The sequence below is a fragment of the Papaver somniferum genome, chromosome 2 (genome assembly GCF_003573695.1).
Source record: "Papaver somniferum cultivar HN1 chromosome 2, ASM357369v1, whole genome shotgun sequence".
Classification (NCBI taxonomy): Eukaryota; Viridiplantae; Streptophyta; class Magnoliopsida; order Ranunculales; family Papaveraceae; genus Papaver; species Papaver somniferum.
Genome location: NC_039359.1, coordinates 217,994,997 through 218,019,063, shown reverse-complemented (window position 1 = coordinate 218,019,063; position 24,067 = coordinate 217,994,997). Strand labels below are relative to the sequence as shown.

Below are 24,067 nucleotides of genomic sequence, written 5' to 3'. Positions count from 1 at the left end.
GCATATCGTTCAAGAATTCTTTAATCTCTTTGCAGACGGTTGTTTCTAAAGTTGATAGGCTCAAAGAAAGTTATTTTTTTTACGGAAAATGGGTTATTTGTCTAAAAAAATTGAAAACATGGTTCAAATGGACGAGTAAAAATTAATATGGGAGAAATGGACACAAAAAAAAGGCAAGGATGAAACTGGATTCATCGCGGCATAAACTTAAAGAATAGCAAGGATGAAACCGGATGCATCATGATATAAATTAAAAATAAGAAAAAATACTTGAAAATGGGTAGGATGAAACTGGTGACATCCCGGCTATGTTTTTTAAATTTTTGTCCATTTGAACAATATCTTTTTAATTTTTGTCCATTTAAACAATATCAAAATGTACAAATCTTTTTCACCCGGGAATTATTGATTTTGACCTTTGTAACCAATTTTGTATTTTTTTACTAGTGGGATGGTTTCGAAATTAAATAGCAAATCCTTAAAGTTCAGCATAACCATCGATATAAGAATGGAGTCCCCTTGCTCTCCCCACACGTCTATCACTCACACAAGTGGCTCCTCCTAGACCTTGATTACGGATAAATTTCACGCCATTGTCTTTTTCCCTTAAATAATGCATTTGCAATTCAATGTATACACTGAGCAAACAACCTAGCGGTATCGCCAAGATTTCATCTGCTGCATGCTTCTATTTGGTATTCTCTTAATTCGGGCTGTCAGAGACGACTTAACTCAGTGGTAGACCGCGTGGCTTTCAAGGGTTCGACCCCCTTAGTCAGCGACTCACACTTTAATTATGGAATCCTATTTTCTTGATTTTTCTTTTTGTTTCATTCAGTGATTACAAAATCCAATCACATTTCTGTAATTTTACAATCTTTTTAGAACTAAGATTGGTCTCTTTAATCCTCTTATCATAAGGTTAAGGTGATGGATGAAAATTAAAAGCATACCTTAGTAGCCAGGAACGCGAACGATATCGGGAGCAGGAGCGAGGACGGAAGCGGGGAACGTAAAATTTTTAAAAAATGAGATACCGGAAGCGAGTTGGAAGTGTGAATTACATTTTTCCAAAAATACTAGTTATACTACCAATTTTTCAACATTGTAATCAAGAAATAAAACAAGTACATAAATATTTAGAAAATGTGACTTAAATGCAGGAATATATCTCATTCATTGACCTCTTTTGCTTCTTGTGTTTGTTACGAGCACTTTGAACTCGCATTTGTGCAAGTGTTTCATGTTCTTGTGAACTTGGAGGTGGTGGTGGAGGTGGAGGTGTAGGGGAGGATGGAGGGATAACAACAGGTGTTTGTGTTGTAAAGTAATCCACTTCATTATCAGATGTTGTGTCTCGCTTCCTTGCTTCAATTACTTCAATAGCTTCTTCAATGTTGTTTTCTTCCGGATTTACATCCCAGTTTCTATATTGAATCACGTAATCGGCTCTTTGTCTTGCAAGAAGACGCTGGTTATAGTGAACATACACAAGTTTTTCAGCCCTATCAGATCCCAATTTGTTTCTCTTTACACCGTGGATGTAGCTATATGTGCTCCAACATCTTTATGCACAAGAAGAGTTAACACTTTGTGACAACACTCTCATAGCTAAGTTGCAAATTTTCGGTGCCCCTCCGCCATATAAACCCCACCACTGTTTTGCATTCATACTTGCTCTATCCGCTATAGCTTGTGGGCGCGCGAAACAACCTCCATTACTCACAAAATCACTAATTTGATGTCGTATAACAGCAGTTTTTTCCGGTATTGGAAACATCTTATCGATAGCAGCTAGATACCCATCCTGAACTTATTTGTCGTAGTTAGGCTTCTTCCTGTTAACGCCACCGGGAGCTGGTTTCATTAGCCATGTATTTGTGTAATATTTAAGTACAAGCAAATAAGTTAAGCAATGCAATGGAATGTTCATTTTACTCCATCTTTGAACCACAATTTGCTGAATAATATCTTTAATCTCTATATAATCTGTAAGTGTGTCTTGTATACATCCCAGCATCATATCCATTTGCTCATATGCTTCTCATATAACGTCCTTGTCAGAATCCGAAAATCTGAGCATAATATACATCGACTTTGTTATGCGCAACACTTTATCTGCATTACTCCAAAAATACCCATCCATGATAATTGAGTTGATGTTTGCATGTTCTTCTGCAATTGCAGGCTTCTTAAGCTCTTTCCATTCTTCCGATACACCATGGAAATAAGAGAACTTCTTACCTCGACAAGCCGGGATAACACGACAAAATGAAATCCAAAACGTGTTTTCTTTGATTTAAGAACCTCTAAAGGAGAAAAATTATTAAACAAAAAGCTAGACATTGAGAATGATTCCTGACGAACTTCACAATATCCTTGCCTTTTTTATATGTTTCTTTCACAAATGAAATGGCTGGTTCCTTTGGATTTTGCGGTGTCCTTCATTAATAAATTCAGAGCATGTGCTAAACATCCCGACCAAAATATACGTGGATACTTTTCTTCAATGAGTTCTCCGGCCAGTTTGCAATTTGCCGCGTTGTCGGTGAGGACTTGTACGACAACCGAAGGCCCAATCTCTTCAATTACTTTCAAGAGTATCGCAGAAATGTTCTCACCAATTTTCTCTATTCCTGAAACATCATGTGCGCTTAAAAAAATTTGCCTTGCCATCTGACACTGCCATAATATTTATCAATGATTGGTTTTTCAAATTCGACCAACCATCGGAGACAATTGAAACTCCAGGAGTCTGCCAGTCAGTCACTAAAGGATTCAGTGCTTGCTTAACCAACATTTTCTCCTTGTCTAATAAATAAGTTCCAGCCTTTTCATAAGATGGAGATTTGTATCCTTTTGGTGCATTATTAATGGCAGAGACCATTTCTGCCCAAAATGGAGATCGAAGAACATTCATGGGAATTCCATTTACATATAAACATCTCGCAATCTTTTGATCAACATCATATCTACTGTGCTTTTGAAACATTTTACTAACAACACACTCTGAAATAATTCATTTTGACTACCTGTCTGATGATTCTGACTTGTACTAGCATTTGGTAATGCAAGTTTTTTTACTTTGGCACTATCACCAAACATGACTCTTGCATCAACTTCTTTTTTTTTTTTTTTAAATTTCTCTCATCTCTTTTGAAACTTTAGAACACAGGTTTATACCTTGAGGTTTGAAGCCCGGTAAAATACCGATCAAGAATTGACGCACCCTTGTATAAGATCCCATATAGGGTTTCACTTGGCACCCGAAATTGCATATGAATTTCCGCCCACCACCACCTCCTCCTTTATCTCCAGTTTTCTTATCAATTTTTTGGACGTACTTCCAAAGAGGAGTTGAGATTGATTCTTCAGCTTGGTCACCATCATCCTCTTCTAAATTTATTACTGGGTTTGAAGATGTATCCATGGAAGAAGAAAGGATAAAGAAGAAAAAGGATTTCATGAGTTGTGTTTGCTGCTGAAGCTATGGAATTGAAGGCCTTATAAAGACTTATCACGTCTCTTTAGTTTCTAGGTCTGAAGTTGTAAATAGGTGAGATTTATGTTTCATGTTGGAATTAGGAATGAGAATTAAGTTTCACGGCTGATTACAAGAACTTAAATGTTAGAAACATGTGAGAATTAAGTTTCATGTCGGGATTTAGGTATGGGAATTAAGTTTCGCGTTGTAACTAGTTGTGGGAATTAAGAATTGGTCGGAAGCTGAAATCACACGGTTCTTAATGTTGGGAACGCGTTTTTTGCATGCTAGGAACGCGTTCCTAACACGTTTCTCACTTGGGAACGCAGATACGCGGATCTCATGGAGATACCAGACTTCCTTTGACATTCCTGGTTACTAAGAAGCATACTGTTGTGGTTAAACCACTCGATTTCATTCTATAGTTGTGTGCACCAGATAAGAGACTGATGAGGCATGACTAATAAATAGTTCAGCAAAATTTTCATCCAAGTCATCGAGATAACATTCGTGAACAATGAATACTATGTGATCCTGAAAGGTAGAATTAGTCATTGCATGTTTTTGACCTATAAATACATGTATTTTTAATATTTTTGCCAATATTGTAACAAGAAATTTGTATTCTACCACAGCTGCAATATTAACAACTGACAGGTCGGTTTGGATAAAAATTTAATTAAAATTATAGCAGGTTGAGAATTAGACAAAGGAACATTGAATGAGATGGTAGAGGAAACTGTAATAGATAGTAGTACAAGCTGATGTGAAGGATAAACAAACGGGACTCAAGAATCCACTTTTTCAAATTTTTAGACTTGGGAGCCAGCTTATAGCATAAGCGGGAAACTTTAGGACAATAATTAGCTTGCTAACCTGGTTGGTTAATTATTAGTCTTTGTTGGATTCACATTCTTTATATAAGTCATCTTCCTTGTAACCAGAATTGATTTTTCGTATCCCGATTGGTGGTGGAGTACATTCCTTTCCCTTTGTTATGCCCAGTATCTATGTTATGCTCGATGGTAAAATTTGAGTGATGCACCGGAATCTCGTTCTCTATCAACCTAATCAAATCCGTTGGAGTTATCTTGTGCTCTTTAAAAATTACATTACATCTCGCTTTCCTGATGTTCCATGCCACTATGTCACATACCATTTCCCAATCGATCATATTATTATCCCATTTTAGGTGGGTTAGCAAACCAGGAAAGCACCTAGATATGGATATCCATATGGATCATATCATTTCTAATTCTAGTGGCTCTACTGATACCAACCTATCAAAAGGGAAATCCATAAGAAGATGGTAAACTGTCTCTATAAGAGTCACACATCGGATATTTGGCAGACTCTAAACTTATGCGGTATATTCATTGTGTTTTTGTGGACCCGTGTGCATGCATGATAGCAAGGCTCATTGAAAGAATACAACAATTGTGAAACATTGTTTGATCCGTAGGGTTGCGTACAACTACTTTAGATGAGATGGGTGCTCATAACTGTAAAAAGGCCCATGTGAGAATATGTAACCCGAGTTTCTATTTCTAGCTCATACCAAAACACGTGAGTAAAAGTTAGTCAATCTCTGACGGCCAAAGTCAATGGCGATTCTGAGGAGATTCTAGGGTTAGGGTTTTCTCGTTTTTTCTACACTGCATCTCCTCTGGTGAGATGCAAATCCCTCTTTCTTCTTCAAATCCTCTGGTGGTTTCCTCCAGACCATCAGGGGTTTCTCCTTTGGGGGAACAAAATTCTTCACTTTCAAATGGTGTTGTTGGTTTGAATCCGGCGATTCCTCCCGGTTTTGGGAATTCCCCTCCTACTGGTTCTACTGCTTCTCCTGCAGCGGGGTCATCTTTGTTTGATAAAGAAAAAGCAACAGTTAAATCTTCAGACATGGAGTTCTACTCGTATCCCGTAGTGGATGGAAAAATAACTATGGATATCCCTTATGAACTATTTGATGAAGACATTTGTTTATGTGAAGGTAAGGTCATTGGAGCTTTTGTGGGTAGAAGACTTCCGTTCAATTGGGTAGTGCTGTTAATCGAGCCTGGAAACCAAAAGGTGAGCTCCAAATGACCATCCATGGTGAGAGTATGTTTATTTTTGACTTCAATTCTACTGAGGATAGAACTAGAGCTTTAGAAATGGGCTCTATGTTTATCTCTAATAGATTATTCATTGTTAAACATTGGTCTAGAGTAGTTGAAAAGGAAATTGCTGAGTTGAAATCCATTCCTGTTTGGATGAACTTTAGAAATGTTCCTTTATTTATGTGGAATAATAAGGGTTTAAGTATGATTGCTAGCTATCATGGGAATCCTCTAATGATGGATACTCAGACTCTTAACAAAACAAGAATGAGTTATGCCAGAATTTGTGTTGAAGTTGATGTAAACTGTGAGTTTCTAGACTCCTTCACCTTTACTTTGGGTGGAAAGGATACAATTGAAATCAAGACGAACTATTCTTGGAAACCACCTAAATGCAAAGAGTGTGCAGTTTTTGGTCATGTTACTACAAATTGTCCTAAGAATGTTAAGCCAGTTCAAAACGTTGTTCAAAAGTGGGTTCAGAAGCATACAGTAAATACCGCCATTGAAGATGGTTGGACTTTAAAATCAAGGCTTGGGGCTAAGACAAATAAGCAAATAGCTAGTGGTCAAAGTAATGTGGTTCCACAAGAAGCTTCCGAAGCTAGCAATGTGCACTCTCAAGAAGTAAGTGAAGCTGTAGCTATGGAATCTGATCAAGAGCACACTCATGTTTTACAGGAGGTGAATGCAATAAAGGATAACACTAGTAATGATCTTATTTTCTCAAATCCTTTTTCATTTTGGACAAGGGTTTGGACAATATACATGTTCACTCAACTGAGTAGAATAAAGAGAATTTTCAAGAAGTTTTACATGTAACTCAGCAGAAGAATTGTGCTCCTGAATCTTCTAACTCTGGGTATATATCTCACTTTGATAAGATATGCATCCTTTCTCCACCAACTATAAACCTCTTTCCCAAGATTGCAGATTTGAAGAAATCTGCTAGAGGTACTATTTCTCTCCCTTTAAATCTTAAATGATGTTCACCATTGGAGGATGGAACATCAGGGGGGTTAAATGACCCTTTGAAACACTTGGAAGTCAAAAATCTTATTAGAAATAATAATTTACCTTTAATTGGTAGTATAAACTCATGTTCAAGCTATGAATAAAGTTAGAATAAGGAATTTTATAAATCCCTCTTGGTGCTTTCTAAATAATAATTCTAATGATTGTTTTGGTAGAATTTGGGTGGGATGGGACCCAAATATTCTTCAAGTGAATGTTCTTCTGATCTCTCCTCAAGCTATTTTCCTTGAAGTTAATGCTTCTAGCTTAAATTTTGTAGTGACTGTTGTTTATGGTGATAACTATATATCACTAGGAATTCTCTATGGGACATGATTACTTCTTTTGCTGAGTCAAATACTAAACCTTGGGTGTTACTTGGAGATTTTAATTCTATAATTTCTCCTTATGATAAAGTGGGAGGCTCTCAAATTATGCCTTATCAGTATGAGGGTTTTGCTAGATTTAGTCATCTTTCTCAGCTCTTGGATATCCCTTTCACTGGCTGCTTTTATACTTGGACCAATTGCCAACAGGATGGTGCTATTATTAGATAAAAGTTGGATAGAGCTATGGTGAATATCGAATGGATTCAGGTTTTCAACTTTCTAAAGCAGAGTTTCTCTTACCAGGTATCTCTGACCATTCTCCTGTTATTGTCTCTATTTGTGAAAAAAAAAAGCAAGCCCCCTCCCTTTTAGGTTTTATAACTATTTGTCTGAAGAAGATGACTTTCTGGGTGTGGTTAGAACTGGATGGACTCTCTCTGTTAGAGCCTCTAACTTAGAGGTAATCCCATGATTCTCTTAGTTAATAGAATGAAGAATGTTAAACATGAGCTTATCAAATGGAAAAGAACAAAATTTAGAGCTATGACAGAACAAGTTAGGCTTGGCAAAGAAAACATGGACTCAGCTCAAATTTTACTTCAAACTCATCCTTTGGACCATGATCTTGCTAGAAGAGAAAGAGAATATGTTGCTGAATATGTTAAGTTAGCTAAGTACGAGGAAGCTGCTCTTAAACAACAATCTAGAGTCAAGTAGTTAAACTTGGGTGATTCGAATACTTCTTTTTTCCTAATTCCCTCAAAGAAAGAAGATCTAAAAACAATATTCTTTTCCTTTATAACAATGAAAATGTTAAAGTTACTGAAGATAAGGATATAGCAAATGAATGTGTGTCTTATTTTTCAAATCTGTTTGGTAGTCATCTTGAGGAAAATGGGAGTGATGATTTCTCTAATTTAAGGTTTGAGGCTTGTGTTAAACAAGATGATTTGGCTGACCTCATTAGACCTGTAACTAGAGAGGAAGTTGTTTTGTCTCTTAACTCTATTGGTTCTAGTAAGGCCCCTGGTTCAGATGGTTTCTCCAGCCATTTTTTCAAGACTAGTTGGTCCATTGTTGGTAATGATTTAGTTGTTGCAGTTCAATTTTTTTTCAATAAGTCAAACTTCTAAAGGAAATAAATAGTACTTTCATTACTCTTATTGCTAAGCAGAAGAATCCTTCAACAGTTTCTGATTATAGACCTATTTTTTGTTGTAATGTCACTTATAAATGCATTACCAAAATTATCTCTCTTAGAATGAAGAAGATTTTGGGGGGTCTCATCATCCAGAATCAATCAGCTTTTATCTCTGGTAGAAGTATTCAAGATAACATTTTATTGTCTCATGAATTGGTAAGGAAGTATCACAGATCAAAAGGGTCCCCTAGATGTGCTCTAAAAATTGACTTGAGAAAGGCTTATGACACTGTTAAATGGTCTGCTATTTTTTATGTCTTAATACAAATGGGCTTCCCTGATATTTTTATTCACTAGATTTCTTTATGTATTACTTCTGCAAAATTGTCAGTGCTTGTGAATGGTTCTCCATATGGTTTCTTTGTAGCTAAAAGAGGTCTCAGACAAGGCTGCCCTATTTCTCCATATATGTTGGTCCTTGCAATGGAGATGTTGAGTGCTACCCTTCTAAAGCAAGTTCAACTGCAAAATTTTGGATTCCATCCAAGGTGCAAGCTTACAAGCCTCACACGCTTGTGTTTTGCTGATGATGTCATGCTTTTTTTCAAAGGTACTCCTTCAGCTGCTACTAGTGTTAAGACTTCTTTGAATAAATTTAGTTTATATACTGGGCTTGAAATGAATAATCAGAAAACTTCTTTGTTCTACTCTGCTATTGAAGATGACATTTTACATCAAATCATTCATATATTGGATTGCTCAGTGGGTGAACTCCCTGTCAGATACTTGGGTATCCCTCTTCTTTCTACTAGGTTATCTTATAAAGATTGGATGCCTTTACTGGAGAGAGTGGATGATAGACTAATTTCTTGGAAGCCAAATTTTTTAGCTTACCCAGGAAGAGCCCTTCTTATTAAGTTTGTTTTGAGTGGTATGCTTTATTTTTTGTTTTCTTGTTTTATTCTGCCCAAGAGAGTTATAAAGGAGCTTAATTCAAAATTCAAAAGATTTCTATGGTCTGGTGCTGATATGAAAAAGAGCTATAATCCTATTAGTTGGACTTATTTGTCTCATGCTTTTGAGGAAGGTGGAATTGGTGTTAAAAGTTTGGAATATACAAATACTGCTGCAAATCTTAGGCACATCTGGGATCTTATTTCTAGGAAAGAAACCATCTGGACTACTTGGGTCAAATGCAACCTTATTAAACATCATGATTTCTGGACAATGTCTGTCCCTCAAGATTGTTCTTGGTGTTGGAAAAGAATTCTGGAGCACAGAGACTTAGCAAAGCATCACATTGGGATTCTGTTAGGTGATGGATCTACCACAAATTTCTTACATGATAATTGGCACTCAAATGGCAGACTTGTGGATTGGGTAGACTCTAATACTTTGGATACTATTGGTGCTACTGATACAATTACTGTTGCTGAGTTTATTACTAATGAAGGTTGGAATTTTCCCTCCTACATGGAAGAGAGTGTTCACGATATGGTAAAGCAAATCACCACTGCTGACTTTAACATTCATGAAAAAGACCTTCTCTTCTGGAAATCTAGCATTACAGGTGAGTTTTCAATGAAACACACTTATTTAGCTATCTATGATCATTCTCCTTCTCCTCCTTGGCACTGTCTTATTTGGTTCACAAAACATATTCCCAGACATTCTTTCATTACTTGGATTGCTCTTCATAGAAGACTCAAAACTAGAAGTAAATTACTTAGATGGGGTGTTATTACTGAGGCTTCTTGTGTGCTCTGTGGTGAAGAGGGAGAGACAGAGGACCACCTGTTTCATGACTTCCTATTCTCATCTGGTATTTGGACTGGTCTCATGCTCAAATTGGGTTTATATAGGCTGACTTCTAATACCTGGGAAGAGGAAATAACTTGGTGTACTCAGAACTTCACAGGTCTTAGTAGTATTTCCATCATTAAAAAACTGGTTCTCAACAGTTTTATTTATCACATCTGGAAAGAAAGAAACAATAGAATTTTTAAATCTTCTTTCAATTCCTAGGACCAAGTCAGTGTTCTTATTGTCCAAGATGTTAGGTGTAAAATGTCTGCTTCTAAATGCAAGGAGGAGGATACTTCTCATGCAAGATGGTTTATGAGTAATTGGAGAGTTGATTGCTTGTTTACTAAACCAGAATTTATTGAGTGCACTTGGATTGCTCCTGAAATGGATGAAATTATGATCAATACTGATGGGGCTAAGTCTGAGGTTGCTGGTAGTTTTGGTGCCATTCTAAGAGATCATGAAGCCGAGGTTATAAGTGCTACTAGTGGTGATAGCCCACCTATTTCTGTTGTGGCTCATGAATTGCAGGGAGTGGAGCTGGGGCTAAAGATGGCTATAAAGTTTGAAAATCTTAGAGTGCACATTGCTTCTTATTCCATGGCGGTTTTCAATTTACTTACTCATTCTGATCCAGAACCTCCCTGGAATATGCTACAAATATGGAGAAGAATTCAGCTGCTGAGAAGGAAGTTTACTTCTTGGAAAGTAACTCATTGCTATAGAGAGACAAATAGAGCTGCAAACTTTCTTGCAGGTGTATATCCTGGTGGTACTTGAGTGGAAATATGACATGAATCCTTCTCTCCAGACTTTAGAGAAATCCTAGCAGCTGACAAGGCTCAGCAGGTGTATCAGAGGCGCAGAAGAAGATAGTTTGCTGTGGCCCTCTGTTTTTGTTTCCTTTATTTTTGAAGAACTTTAAAAATTAATTATAAAAAATAATTCCAATATCATTACATCGACGAACTAGGCAAACGCGCAACAAGATGCGCCGCAAGTCCTTTTCGAATTGCAAATCCTAACCTATGGAAAACAAACTCCCTTGAACCAGGGGTCATGACATTATTGTGCATGACTTTCTGGACTCTTTTGAGGAGTCCAACCTCCTCTGGAACTAAAAAACCAAAAGTATCAAAACAAAAGGAATAAAGGCATGCCCATTATCAAGACACGTTTTCTCATGTTTCGCTATCGTACCTGAGGCAGCCCTCAACGCCGCTTGCCCGACTGTAAACGAACTGTGTCCGATTCCTACTAACGGAGAAACCCCAGTAAGATCCACACATGCATGTTTTCCGTTAGCCCACCCAAAAATTAAAATATCTGCTGGACTGAGCGTCGATCTCTCCTCGAGTGGATCAGTCAAAAAGTTGACAGACGCTTCTTTCTTTGCAGAAATATCGGCTCTCCACAGTATATCATATAAAATGTCCCTCACGTGATCATGTCTATGTTTAAAACCAGGGTCCACCTTACAATGAACTGCATGTTCCCCATAAGCGTCTAAACATCCAGTGATACAAGCAGGACACCGAGTGTCTGATGGGTATAAAGGAATCATCAATCTATATTTAAGGATAGTACGGTACTCCACAGGTGGCATCTTATGCCCAAGGACCTCAATTGGAATAGAGAGTAGGAAATCCTGAGCATGCCCGGCTTGCAGACAACCTAAAACTGATTTTTGTCTACCTGACAACTCGTAAACCTTATCCATATTTTTAACTACTTTACCAAAAATAGCAGACGCCAAAGTACTCTGGGTTTTAGGGGGCGGTGTTTTTGCTGGTAAAACTGCTAAATTCAAAATCAGGGAGAGTTTCCTGTAACGTCATCAAAGATTTGTTGAAGTTGTCATCCATGTCTTCCACCTCCCCACTCCTTAATATATGATCCAACAACCCCCAAGTTTGAACACGTGATGCTAGGAAGGCATATTGGGACGCCTCTCTAGCAGTATATATGCCCAAACCTCCGTATCTAATTGGCAATGTAGATAACCTATATTGTAAATCCCAAAAAACGGACCCCACAAACCACTATGCCCTCAATCACCTCTCTCAAGCCATTATCAGAAATTTCCACTGCCTCCATAATAAATTCTGGCTGGAAAATACGAAGACCAAAAAGCAACTTGGAAATACCCATACATGCACGTAAGAGTAGTAATTCACACAGAGGATCGCGAAGCTTGGATAAAACCTGCATTAGTTCGACTGCTTTCTCTGCTCTCTTGATGGCAAGGCCATTCAAAAACACATCATCTAAGCTGACCGCTACTCCCAATAATTTAACACAATTTTTTGTTTTTTGTCTTATTTTTTAGGCTTTTTGTTTTTTCTTTTTGGTTTGGGTTTCCTTAACCCAGCGGGCCTTGTCAAAATGAAAAAAAAAATACGTGAGTAAAGAGAAAGGCGGTACAAACTGCAAACACTCCAAACAGTTTTTGTTCTCTACAAGTAAGAAAAACCTAATCCTTTTATCCATAGAAGAAATTTAACATTCAAAGAAGATCATACAGAAATCAATTAATTTTTGCTAAAGCATTCAAAAATTCAAGATTCCATTTGAAGAAAATCTCCAGGTTAGAATCGAAGCAACTGCAGATATTAAGAAGTAAAATGCAAACATGGAAGTAGCGTATTTAGTTGGGTTAATGAGTTCAACAATGGTGTCTACTTTCAAAAACCTTCTGTAGAAGTAGAGACGTAAGATGCCTAGCTTTTTGTATTAATGCAGTAGTTATAACAAATTATATGAAAACAGTTCCGGGGATCTACAAGTTTAAACTGAAATCTAGGATCTATGAGTATTAAAGCTTGGCCGAGAGTCAATTTTTTTTTCTTTCTTTCTGGAAATGCCTTTTAGACATTCTGCGTACTAAAGAACGAGTCTCAAAGGTGTGCAGATATATAAATCAGTTATGCCATCTTTGCAATCAACATGGTGAATGCACAATGCATATACTATTTCTCTTGTGCTTTCTCAAGAGCTGTTTGGATGGAGGTACCAGGAGGAAGTAGAGTTTTATCTGGTGGCTACATCACCATTGCTGCTACGTTTGAAAGACGATTCATCCAAGATGCTCAACAAGACTCTCAAAATGATTGGCTAATATCCTGGCTAGGGTGATTTCATGGAGCATATGGAAAGATATATGAAGTCCATTTTTAAAACAAAAAAGCTGATCCTAGGAGAGCAATGAACTTCACAAATTACATAGGAAATCTCAATAGCTACATAGAGACAAATACCCCACACCATCTGTCACCCACAGAAGTATCCACTCCTAGACCTTCGCTATGGATAAATTTCATGTCATTGATCTTTTCCCTGAAAAAAAATGCATTTTGCAATTCAATGGTATATACTGAGTGTTGGGGATTTGGCTCGACCCAAGCCCATGAGATTAGTCCCACACGGGATATGCAGAGTTCTAGGTGGAGACTAATAAGGTGTGGGATCTCCGTATATAGTACCGAGGCCTTTTCGATTAAAAACCCCACACCTGTCTGGCCAAAGGTGGTGAAAGTGGGGAAAATATCGGTACTATGTAACGTCCGTAGGATCCATCAATTGGTATCAGAGAAAGGAGACGCTCTTGGATACATGTACTCGAATTGCAGTTGAAGTGAAAGTATTTTTCTGAAGCTTGCTTGAGGTAATAGAAATCTCAAAGGTTCTGTTTTTATCTATACTTGGTTGTTCGTGAACAATGGTTGACGGGGACGAAGATCTGAAAAATCCTTTAGGAGAACATTCGGAGTCCACAAATAAAGATAAAGAAACAAAAGAAGAAATATTTTATTCACATAGATCACAACTCAAGGTAGAAAAGTTTACAGGAACCAATAACTTTGGTTTATGGAGAACGGACGTAATGGGTGCTCTTGTTCATCTTGACCTAGAAGAAGCTATATAAGGTCATCCAGTGGAGATGTCTGAAAAGTAATGGAACAAGATGAATAAATTATGTCTTGCTTCAATACAAGGGTGTTTAGCAACTGCAGTAAGAGTTAATTATCAGCACGAGACCTCAGCTAAGGATCTTTGGGAAAAACTAGAGAAGGAATACCTTGTGAAGAACGTGGCCAATAAGATACATCTTAAAAGGAATTTGTATCGCTATAACATGAAAAGAGGTGCAACCCTAACTGAGTACCTATATTTATATAATAAACTTCTTGCTGAGTTGGTTAACTACGATGAGAAGATAAACGACGAGGAACAAGCTTTGTGTCTGATAAACTCTCTTCCTGAAAAGTATGAACCCGTGATTAACGCATTAATGCATGGAAAGGACAAGATGACATATGCAGAGGTCACTACGACATTGCGTAGTGAGGAATTCAGGAAGATGGATCGTGAATACCTTGCAAGTGAAGCTAACAATGACTTTCTTCTTACAAGAGGGTCGTTCAGCAGACATGAGAAAGAAGACTGGTGTTTATGGTAAAGGTAGAGGACGTTCTAAGAGTAGGACGCGACTGCAGAAAGATGAGTGTGCTTGGTGCCATGACTTTGGTCATTGGGCTAAGGATTGTATCAAGCGTAAGGCAAGAGAATGAGATAATAGCAATACCGAGGTGAACATTGCTAAAGGTAATGAAGAATCAGATGATGCTTATGATTTCTCGACTGTGACACCATCAGCTTGTGCTATTGCAAATGGTACATGGGTATTAGATACTGGAGAAACATATCATATATGTCCATATCTGAACTGGTTCTCAAGTTTTGAAGAACTTGATGGAGAAGTACGTATGGGAAACAATCATACCTGCAGGGTGATTGGGATTGGTAGTGTTCGTATCAAGATGCATGATGGTATGGTTAGAGAGATGAAGGAGGTAAAATTTGTACCTGCCATAAAGAAGAATCTGATTTTACTCGGAACTTTGGAAGCTAAGGGCTATAAGATAGTCGCTGAAAATGGCGTTCTAAAGGTAATCTCTGGATCTATGGTAATCATGAAGGGCACACGTCATTATAATTTGTACTACTTGATTGGGGGTACAACAACAGGGGATATGTCTATTTCTGAACACATTGAAAGTGCAGCTACCGAGAAGACGAAGCTATGACACATGAGACTTGCACATCCAGGTGAGAAGTCGTTGCATAGGTTGATTCAACAATACTTGTTGAAAGGTGCTATTGCCTGCAAGTTAACATTTTGTGAACATTGTGTAAAGGGAAAGAAAACAAGAACAAGCTTTGGCACATCTATCTACAATACTATTGGAGTTCTTGACTATGTTCACTCATATGTTTGGGGTCCTTCCAAGAATGCATCATTGGGAGGTAAACATTGGTTTGTGTCGTTTATTGATGACTATTCTAGGCGCGTATGGGTGTACACCATGAGGCATAAGGATGAAGTCCTAGAAATATTTGTGAGGTGGAAAAAGGCAACTGAGACTCAAACTGGCAGAAAGATCAAAGTACTACGTTCGAACAATGGTGGAGAGTACAAGAGTGATCCGTTCTTGCAAGTATGTCAGGATGAGGGGATAAAGAGGCACTTCACAGTTAAGAAGACACCGCAACAGAATGGGGTAGCTGAACGCATGAATCGTACTTTGCTGGAGAAGGTAAGATGTATGCTATCTAATGCTGGATTAGGTAAAGCGTTTTGGGCTGAGGCAGTTATGTATGCGTGCTTCCTCATTAATAGGTTGCCATCAGCTGCATTAGAAGGTAAAACTCCTATGGAGAAATGGTTTGGTAAACCAACTTATGACTATGACTCAATTTATATCTTTGGTTGTACTATGTGGTATCATGTTAGTGAAAATAAGCTTGATAGCCGTGCCGTGAAAGGAGTCTTTGTGGGTATGAAGAGTGGAGTGAAAGGGTTCAAGATTTGGAATCCAGTTGAGAAGAAGATAGTCATGAGTAGAGATGTCACATTTGATGATATGTCTATGGTAAAGTCTTGGGGTTCTTGGCAGGTGGAGGACGGAAGCACCAGTACTAGTGAGCCTTTGCAGCAGGTGGAGATTGATGCAACTCCACCAATTCCAGTTAAGTCTGTATCTGTTCAGAATACTTATGAAGATATTGGGTCTGCAAGAGAAGTAGCTACTGAAGTTCCAAATGATAGTGACACTGGTGTAGAAGAGGAACAAGAGTCAGTAGAAGATACAGAAGCTACGGTCATGGAAACCATAGCAACCAGCAAACCGAGAAGATAAACCAGGAAACCTGGTTGGATGAATGATTTTGTTTCTTATGAATTACCAGTTGTTGAAGATGGTACTCCTACTTCCTATTTAGAAGCTATACGCAGTGCAGAGTGTAAGAAATGGGAAGGTGCAATGCAGGATGAGATGGAGTCTCTTGACAAGAATGACACATGGATTCTTATGAAGCTTCCGAACGGTAAGAAGTCCATAGGGTGCAAGTGGGTATATGCTAAGAAAGAAGGATCTTCAGTGAATCAAGTACGCTACAAGGCAAGGTTAGTTGCAAAAGGTTATGCCCAAAGAGAAGGGATTGACTACAATGAGGTGTTCTCTCCGGTGGTAAAACACTCATCAATCCGTATTTTGTTGGCCTTGGTAACACAATATGATTTATACCTAGTTCAACTAGATGTTAAGATGGCATTCTTACATGGTGATCTAGAAGAGGAGACCTATATGACTCAGCCGAGTGGGTTCAAGGTTGCCAGAAAAGAAGATTGTGTATGTAAACTGAAGCGATCGTTGTACGGGCTGAAGCAGTCTCCAAGACAATGGTACAAACGATTTGACCAGTTTATGATAGGCCCAATATACACAAGAAATCACTATGACCATTGTCTATACTTCAAGAAGATACGTGATGGGTATTTCATATACTTGCTCTTGTATGTCGATGATATGCTGATTGCGTCGAATAACAAGAAAGAGATCGATAATTTGAAGTGCAAGTTGTCATCTGAGTTTGAGATGAAAGATCTGGGAGAGGCTAAGAAGATTCTTGGTATGGAGATTCAACGTGACAGAGAGAAGGGTAAGGTTTGTTTGTCTCAGAAGGCATATTTGAAGAAAGTGTTACAGAAGTTTGGTGTCTACGAAGGAACTAAATCTGTAAGTACTCCCCTTGATGATCATTTTAAGTTGAATGCTCGTATGTCTCTCATTACCGAAGAAGAACCAAGGTATATGTCCCAAGTCCCAAATGCTGAGGATGTTGGTAGCTTGATGTATATGATGGTATGTACAAGGACGGACATTTCACATGCAGTTAGTATGGTCAGCCGTTATATGCATTGTCCTGGTAAGGGACATTGGCAAGCTGTGAAATGGATTTTGAGGTATCTTTATGGTACAATTGATGTTGGCTTGGAGTTTGTGAAGGATAAAAGTAACAATCAGGTGTGTGTTGGGTATGTGGATTCTGACTATGCTGGTGATTTGGTTAAGAGACGTTCACCTACAGGGTATGTATTTACCGTAGCAGGAGCACCAATTAGTTGGAGATCAATATTGCAGTCTACTGTGGCGCTTTCAACTACGAAGGCAGAGTATATGGCAGTGACAGAGGCATTTAAGGAGGCTATATGGTTACAAGCTTTGCTAGATGACTTAGGAGTTGTGCAAGACCAACTTCCTGTGCATTGTGATAGTCTAAGTGCAATTTATTTGGCTAAGAATCAAGTGCATAATGCTAGAACCAAACATATAGACGTACGATTTCACTTTGTGAGAGAAATTCTTGAAGAAGAAGATATTGAACTTGTGAAGATCGATACCAAAGACAATCCAGCTGATATGTTGACTAAAGTAGTATCTGGGATCAAGTTTCTACATTGTTCGAAATTGATCCACATCCTTTCGGTTTCGTGAAAGGCCCTTTTGGGGTAGAGGTTCTTAGGAACCTGGTGGAGGTCTTCTAGAAATGCCATTTGAGAGAATTACGGTCGGGTTTGATTCATATTGAGGATACGTAGGCAACCAGTGATGGTTCAATCGACGTTGGAAGATGGAGGTGATTTTATCTATTGGTAGGACGATCAAGGTCTAGATTAGGAAATCTAGTTGGTTAAGGAAACCATGTACTTGTGTCCTAAGTATATCAGCTTAAGAGGTTTGTCTCTTAGAGCTAAGTTAGGAAACCCTATACTTGTAGGAAAGTAATCCTTGTTAAGGAATGTGTCTATTGATGTATATAAATAGCCATAGAGAGAACTAGAGAGAAACACACCAGAACTAGTAAGAGTTCTCTTCTTCTATGCTTGAGCTTTGTATATTCCAACCTATACGGTGATACATAAAATTGCTTATTCTTTCCCGAGGATTCAACCTCATTAAATACTTGTTCTTCTTGTGTGTGTGATTGTGTTCTTGGCAATACCGATGTACCATTGTAGCAGTGAAATCTAACGCTTCCGCAGGCTTTGGCGCAACAATTGGTATCAGAGTTAGGGATACTAAGAGATCGAATGGTTATGGATGTCAACCCTAATGAAGGATGAGGTGCGCAAGGTGGAGTTAGGTGGTGCGGAACATTTTAACTCGGGTGGATTATGGCAAGCCTAAGCTAGTGCTCATGGTGGAGTTAGATCGTCTCCCTCTCTAACTCAGGTGGATCAAGCTCGAAGTGGCGGCCAAGGCTCAAGGACGCAAATTGACTGTAACCAGGTTCGACAGTAGTATACGGATGACGATCGTGTATGGTAGATTGACTTGGCATGCAGTACACCTAAGTGGTGCCAATCAATGTGGAGTTGTGGACATGAAGGATCAAGGTGTACCTCAAGATGTTGCATAACGTTGATCGTACAACGATAGTTGGTGAGATAGCTTGGATCTCGCCAAGGTGGAGATTTTTTGGGATTTGGCTCGACCCAATCCCATGAGATTACTCCCACATGGGATATGCGGAGTTCTAGGTGGAGACTAATAAGGTGTGGAATCTCCTTACATAGTATCGATGCCTTTTCGATTAAAAACCCCACACCTGTCTGGCCAAAGGTGGTGAAATTGGAGACAATATCGGTATTATGTAACGTCCGTAGGATCCATCACTGAGCAAATCAATTTTGTGATACTGCTAAGATTTCATCTACTGCATGCCTTTATTTGGTGTCCTCTTAATTCAGGAAAATCGGAGCCGACTTAGCTCAGTCGTAAAGCGCGTGACTTTCAAGGGTTCAGAGTCACTCACATTTAATTATGGAATTCCATTTTCTTAGTTTTCCTTTCTGGTTCATGTCAGGATTTTCTTATGGAATCACTGACAACCGTGGAATAACAAATCTTGAAATATTATGATGAATAATAAGTAAACTAAGCCCAAGCAACTATAATAATACGAGAAAGATAAATCAACTCACAAGACACAAGATTTATAGTGGTTCGACCAATACATACAACTTGTATATATTATCTACGTCCACTTTGAGCCGCACCAACTCAAATCCACTATGAAGAAAAACGATTACAACGTCGTGTGAATCCCAGCAAACCCTTGCTTACACCACAACAATTACCCGAGACGATAACCTTGTCTCTTGTTCCTCACCAATATGCTAACACAACGGAACCCTAGCTTTATCCTAAAAGCTATACAAGAAATCTCTCACCGATCTTTTAATCGTTTTCTACACAATACAATTCTACAAGGCCTAATTACCTATTTATATAGGTTACAAATTTGGCCACCAAGAATTCTAGCCGTTTTAGGAAACCCTTTTTCCAAAACAGTCACGGCTAACTTAGGAAATATCAATTAACTAACAGTTCATTCAGTGATTTACAAAATCCAATCACATGTGTATAATTTTATAATAAGGTGACTGGAGGGAATTTAAAAGCATACTGTTGTGATTAAACCACGCAATTTCATTCTATAGTTGTGTCACTTGTGTGCACTAGAAAACAGACTGATGGGGCATTACTAACTGTTGAGCAAAATTTTCATTCAAGTTATCGAAACAAACTTTGTGAATAATGAATACTATGTGATCCTGAAAATAGTCATCCCATGTTTTTGACTTATAAATACATATCTACTTGGAATAATTTTGCCAATTTCGTAACAAGAAGTTTTAATTTATTTATTCTATATGAGTTGCAATGTTAAGAAACAAAGTCGGTTCATATACAAATTTAATTCAAATTATAGCAAGGTTGAAAATTAGACAAAGGAACATTGAATGAAATGGTGGAGGAAACTGCAATAAATAGTGTTACAAGCTTATGTGAAGGATGAATGGGCTTGGGGATCCTGTTTATCAAAATTTTAGGCTTGGGTGCAAGCTTATGACTTAGGTGGGCAACTTTAAGGCAAAAATTAGGCTGGCATCCATGTTGATTAATTATTAATGTTGTTGAATTCGTATTCTTTATATACGAGCTATAATTGTCAAGATCTGTTATTAAGTTATTATAGCGATGTGCAGAAATGGATGTGAAAATATGATGCTTTAGAGACGCATACTCGATTTGTTTGACGTCTTAGAAATGTATATCCATTATTGTGTATAGAGTTATATTGGAAGCAGCTGAAGGTATAAAGAAAAATAAAATGCAAACATAGAAGTAATGCGCATGCAATAATGGCACGGCCACGATATCAACTCGTCTACTCCCATGCCTTCGGCACTGTCAATACTTGAATAGATTATAACCCGACTATAATAATCACTAACTAATTAACGGCTTTAGTTAAACAAATGCATCATTCAACAATTCTTTATTCTTTTATTTCGCACCGGCCACCTTGCTTACTTGGAGAAATCTCAAGTATATAAGGCTCAATGAAATTCATTCTTCTTTTTATTAGTGGTAAAGTTCAGCATAAACATCAACAGGCTTAAAAGACAATCAAGGTGATGGCAATACGAGCATACCACGAAAATGCTTTGCTCAGTGTACACTATAATTTATAAGTCTTTCTCTTAGTTTTGAATGTCTACGCCGACTTAGCTCAGTGGTAGAGCGCGTGACTTTTAATCCCGTGGTCAATGGTTGGATCCCCTTAGTCGGCGTAATTCCATGATTTTTTTAGTTTTTCTTTTATTTCCACTTCTCACTTGAATTTTTGTTTAGTTTAGGACTGCAAAAGTGAGAAGTGGAAACCAAGAGGCTAATCTTACCATCTCTTTAGCAACTATTCAACTTTATTCCATATAGTTGTGTGCACTACGACTAAAATTTTTCATCCGAACAAACTTTGTGAACAATGAATTCTATGTGATCCTAAAAGGTAGAAATAGTTGTTGTGTGTTTTTGACCTATAAATACATCTATTTGAAATATTTCCACCAATTTTGTAACAAAGAAAACTGAAATTTTCACCTAATATAATTAGTATGAAAATTGGAAGTTTCACCAAATATCGTCTTGTGAAAACTGGAATTTTTCTAAACCTTCGGCGGCGATAATTGGGTTTGTTTGTTCGGTTTCCATTTTCACCAAACAACCCCTTATGAAAACTTGAATTTTCATAAATCTCAACGGTGATAATTGGGCTTCTTCGGTCTGTTTACCAGTCTGTTTCACTAAAAGAAATAATTATGAGACAACAAACAAACGGGGATAAAATGAAATATTTACGAAAGTTTTCTTTTTCTTTTTCTTTTTTTTTTTTTGGAGAAATAACCAAACGTCATCTAGCTAGGAGATATTTTAGGCGTGAATCATGTTGGGAAGTCAAAAGAATTAATTATGGAGGTTTTTTAGGGATTAATTTGTTACATATTGTATATTTTTCCAATTAAGATATAACTAAAGATTTTTCCTATTTCCTATCCCCACTTTTCCTATTTCCCATCCCTATCACAATTTTGAAAGTCAATTTATTTTTCAATCCTGGTTTTTCCTATGTACTGTCTATAAAAGTCAAATTGATTATGACTATTATATTTGTCTTCTTCTTCATTAATCTCTCTTTGTTATTAAAAAAAGATAACGAAAACTACCGAGATATAAATCCCGGAAGATTCTTTATTGAAAATTTAGGATAAAATATCTCAACCCTAGATGAATCGAATATCTATGAAGATTACGTTAATTATATTCATCCGTTGAACAAGGTTCAGTGGTTATTAATCAATTTAATTAATCATTGATTTCCAAACTATCCCACAACCCTCCTGTTATAAATGAATGATCGACCAAATTATTATGCATTTTTCGACCGTGAAAAACTAATTTGGATCCCCAACATGACTTTCTAACCTATATATGTTATATTGTGTTAATCCTCTTAGTAAAAAGCATAGCTTACTAACTTAAAGCCAACATGTTACAATCATTATTGATGATGCGGCCAACGAACACAAATGTGCAGGTATCGGAGGAGTCTTGTGGAGAGATGAGACACTCATAGTTTGATGTCTTAAAATCCACAAAAATTGTATTCGCCGTAATATCTCCACGGTGATGCATATTTCAATAACTTTGTTTATTTATTTATTATTGACTTATAAAAGAACCGGTGATGATCTATGGAGAAGGAGCAAAAGAGATAATGGTCAATGGTGGAAATGGAGGCGATGGAAATGTGATTTGCTGTTACCTAGGATTTTTATATTTAGTTATAGGGTGATATTTTGTTGGGTGTAAATAAAAAGTAAGATAGTATTTAGGATATATGAAAATTTATATGGATTGTACTTAGGATAATTGGGGATAGTACTTAAAAAGGATAGGAAATAGGAGAAATGGGGATGGGAAATAGGAAAAATCTAACTAAATTAATTTCTTTAGTAGAAGGTTATTTATGTAATCGACTTCATACTTAGAAATAAATATGGGATCTCTATACATAGAATTTTAATGTTGGGTTTCATATATAAAAAAAAAGAGAAATGGCCTAGAAAAAAAATACCCCTTTAATAATTTATGGTTATATCTTTCTTCTTAAAATGTCGTAGAATTTTGTTTTCTTCTTGGAGAGTGATTTTTCTTGATTTTATATTTTTTGTTTTATTCAATGATTTACAAAATACAATCGCATCTTTGTGAAATCTTCCAATCTCTTTGGAAACTAACATTTTTTCTCTTTAATACTCCTACTATAAGGTTATAAGGTAATGGTGGAAATTCAAATGGAAAATGGGCGGTTTGTCCAAATATTTTTAAAACATGGTTCTAATGGACTAGTAAAAATTAGTATGGGTGAAATGGACACCAAAAAATAACAAGAATGAAACTGGATTCATCCTAGCTTAAACTTAAAAAAGAGCGAGGATGAAACTGGATGCATCCTGATGTAAGTTAAAACTAAGAAAAAGTATTTGAAAATGTGTAGGATGAAACTGCTTATATCTTGGCTATTTTTACAATCTCGTCCATTTAAATAGTATTAAAATTTACATGTCTTTTTCACCCAGGAATTGATATTATTGGATTAATTGGCCAATTTTGTGAAATTCAAAAGCATACTAGTTGTAATTTAGCCACTCAATTTCATTCCATAGGTTCATGGGCTAGATCATAACACACTGAGGCACGTGACTAATAGTTGAGCAAAATTTTCATTTAAGTCACCCAAACAAACTTTGTGAACAATGAATAGTATGTGATCTTGAAAGATAGAAATAGTCATGGCATGTTAACAAATAGGTATGATTTGGTTATAGTTCTTTTTTGTTTTTTTTTTTCTTTAAAGACAGCAAGGTTTACTATTAAAAAAATGAACTTTAAATGAGATGGCGAAGGAAACTGAAAAATGTACAAACGGAAATAAACAGTGGCAGAAGATACATACGTATGGGGCCCTTGGCGTTAAGTCTATAGGTTTTTTTTATGACAATGATGATCATAAGAAAAAGAATGAACCAACCTGAGAGTACTATGGCTTCTGAAGGAAGACTAGTTCAAACATTGTCTACAGTTTTGTAATATTTATTAGTTACGCCACAATGGTAATTTGTAACTATTACCCTTATCATTTTCCAGTTTGAACGAAATGCATTTTGGTGCGGAGACTCTTTGGTTGGTTTTGATTTGTAGTACGAGCCTTGATAACTTATTGTTGTCATGTGATCAAATGTTAGTGTAAACCGTAAAGATCACATCTATCCGCACTTACATGCTCAATGACACACCACAACCTTTGACCCTTTAACGTGAACAATCTTTCATTCTTTATAGGACATTCTATTACATAACCAATATAGAATATGAGTACCAATTTCGAAACACAATACACCCTCTATCACATGAGAAATCACATACCCTTTAACGTGAAC

General features: G+C 37.1%; 1 protein-coding gene and 1 non-coding gene across 2 annotated transcripts; both read left to right on the top strand.

Moving 5' to 3' along the window:
- The first annotated feature begins 5,565 nt into the window (after positions 1–5,565).
- LOC113352872 lies at positions 5,566–6,569 on the top strand. Its single transcript, XM_026596631.1, has 2 exons — positions 5,566–6,267; positions 6,372–6,569. The coding sequence occupies exons 1-2, from the start codon at positions 5,566–5,568 to the stop codon at positions 6,567–6,569; spliced, it is 900 nt and encodes a 299-aa protein (XP_026452416.1).
- A 14,216-nt stretch (positions 6,570–20,785) lies between these two features.
- Positions 20,786–20,857, top strand: TRNAK-UUU. The gene has a single exon. It is a non-coding gene; the product is annotated as a tRNA-Lys (tRNA).
- The last annotated feature ends 3,210 nt before the right edge of the window (positions 20,858–24,067 follow it).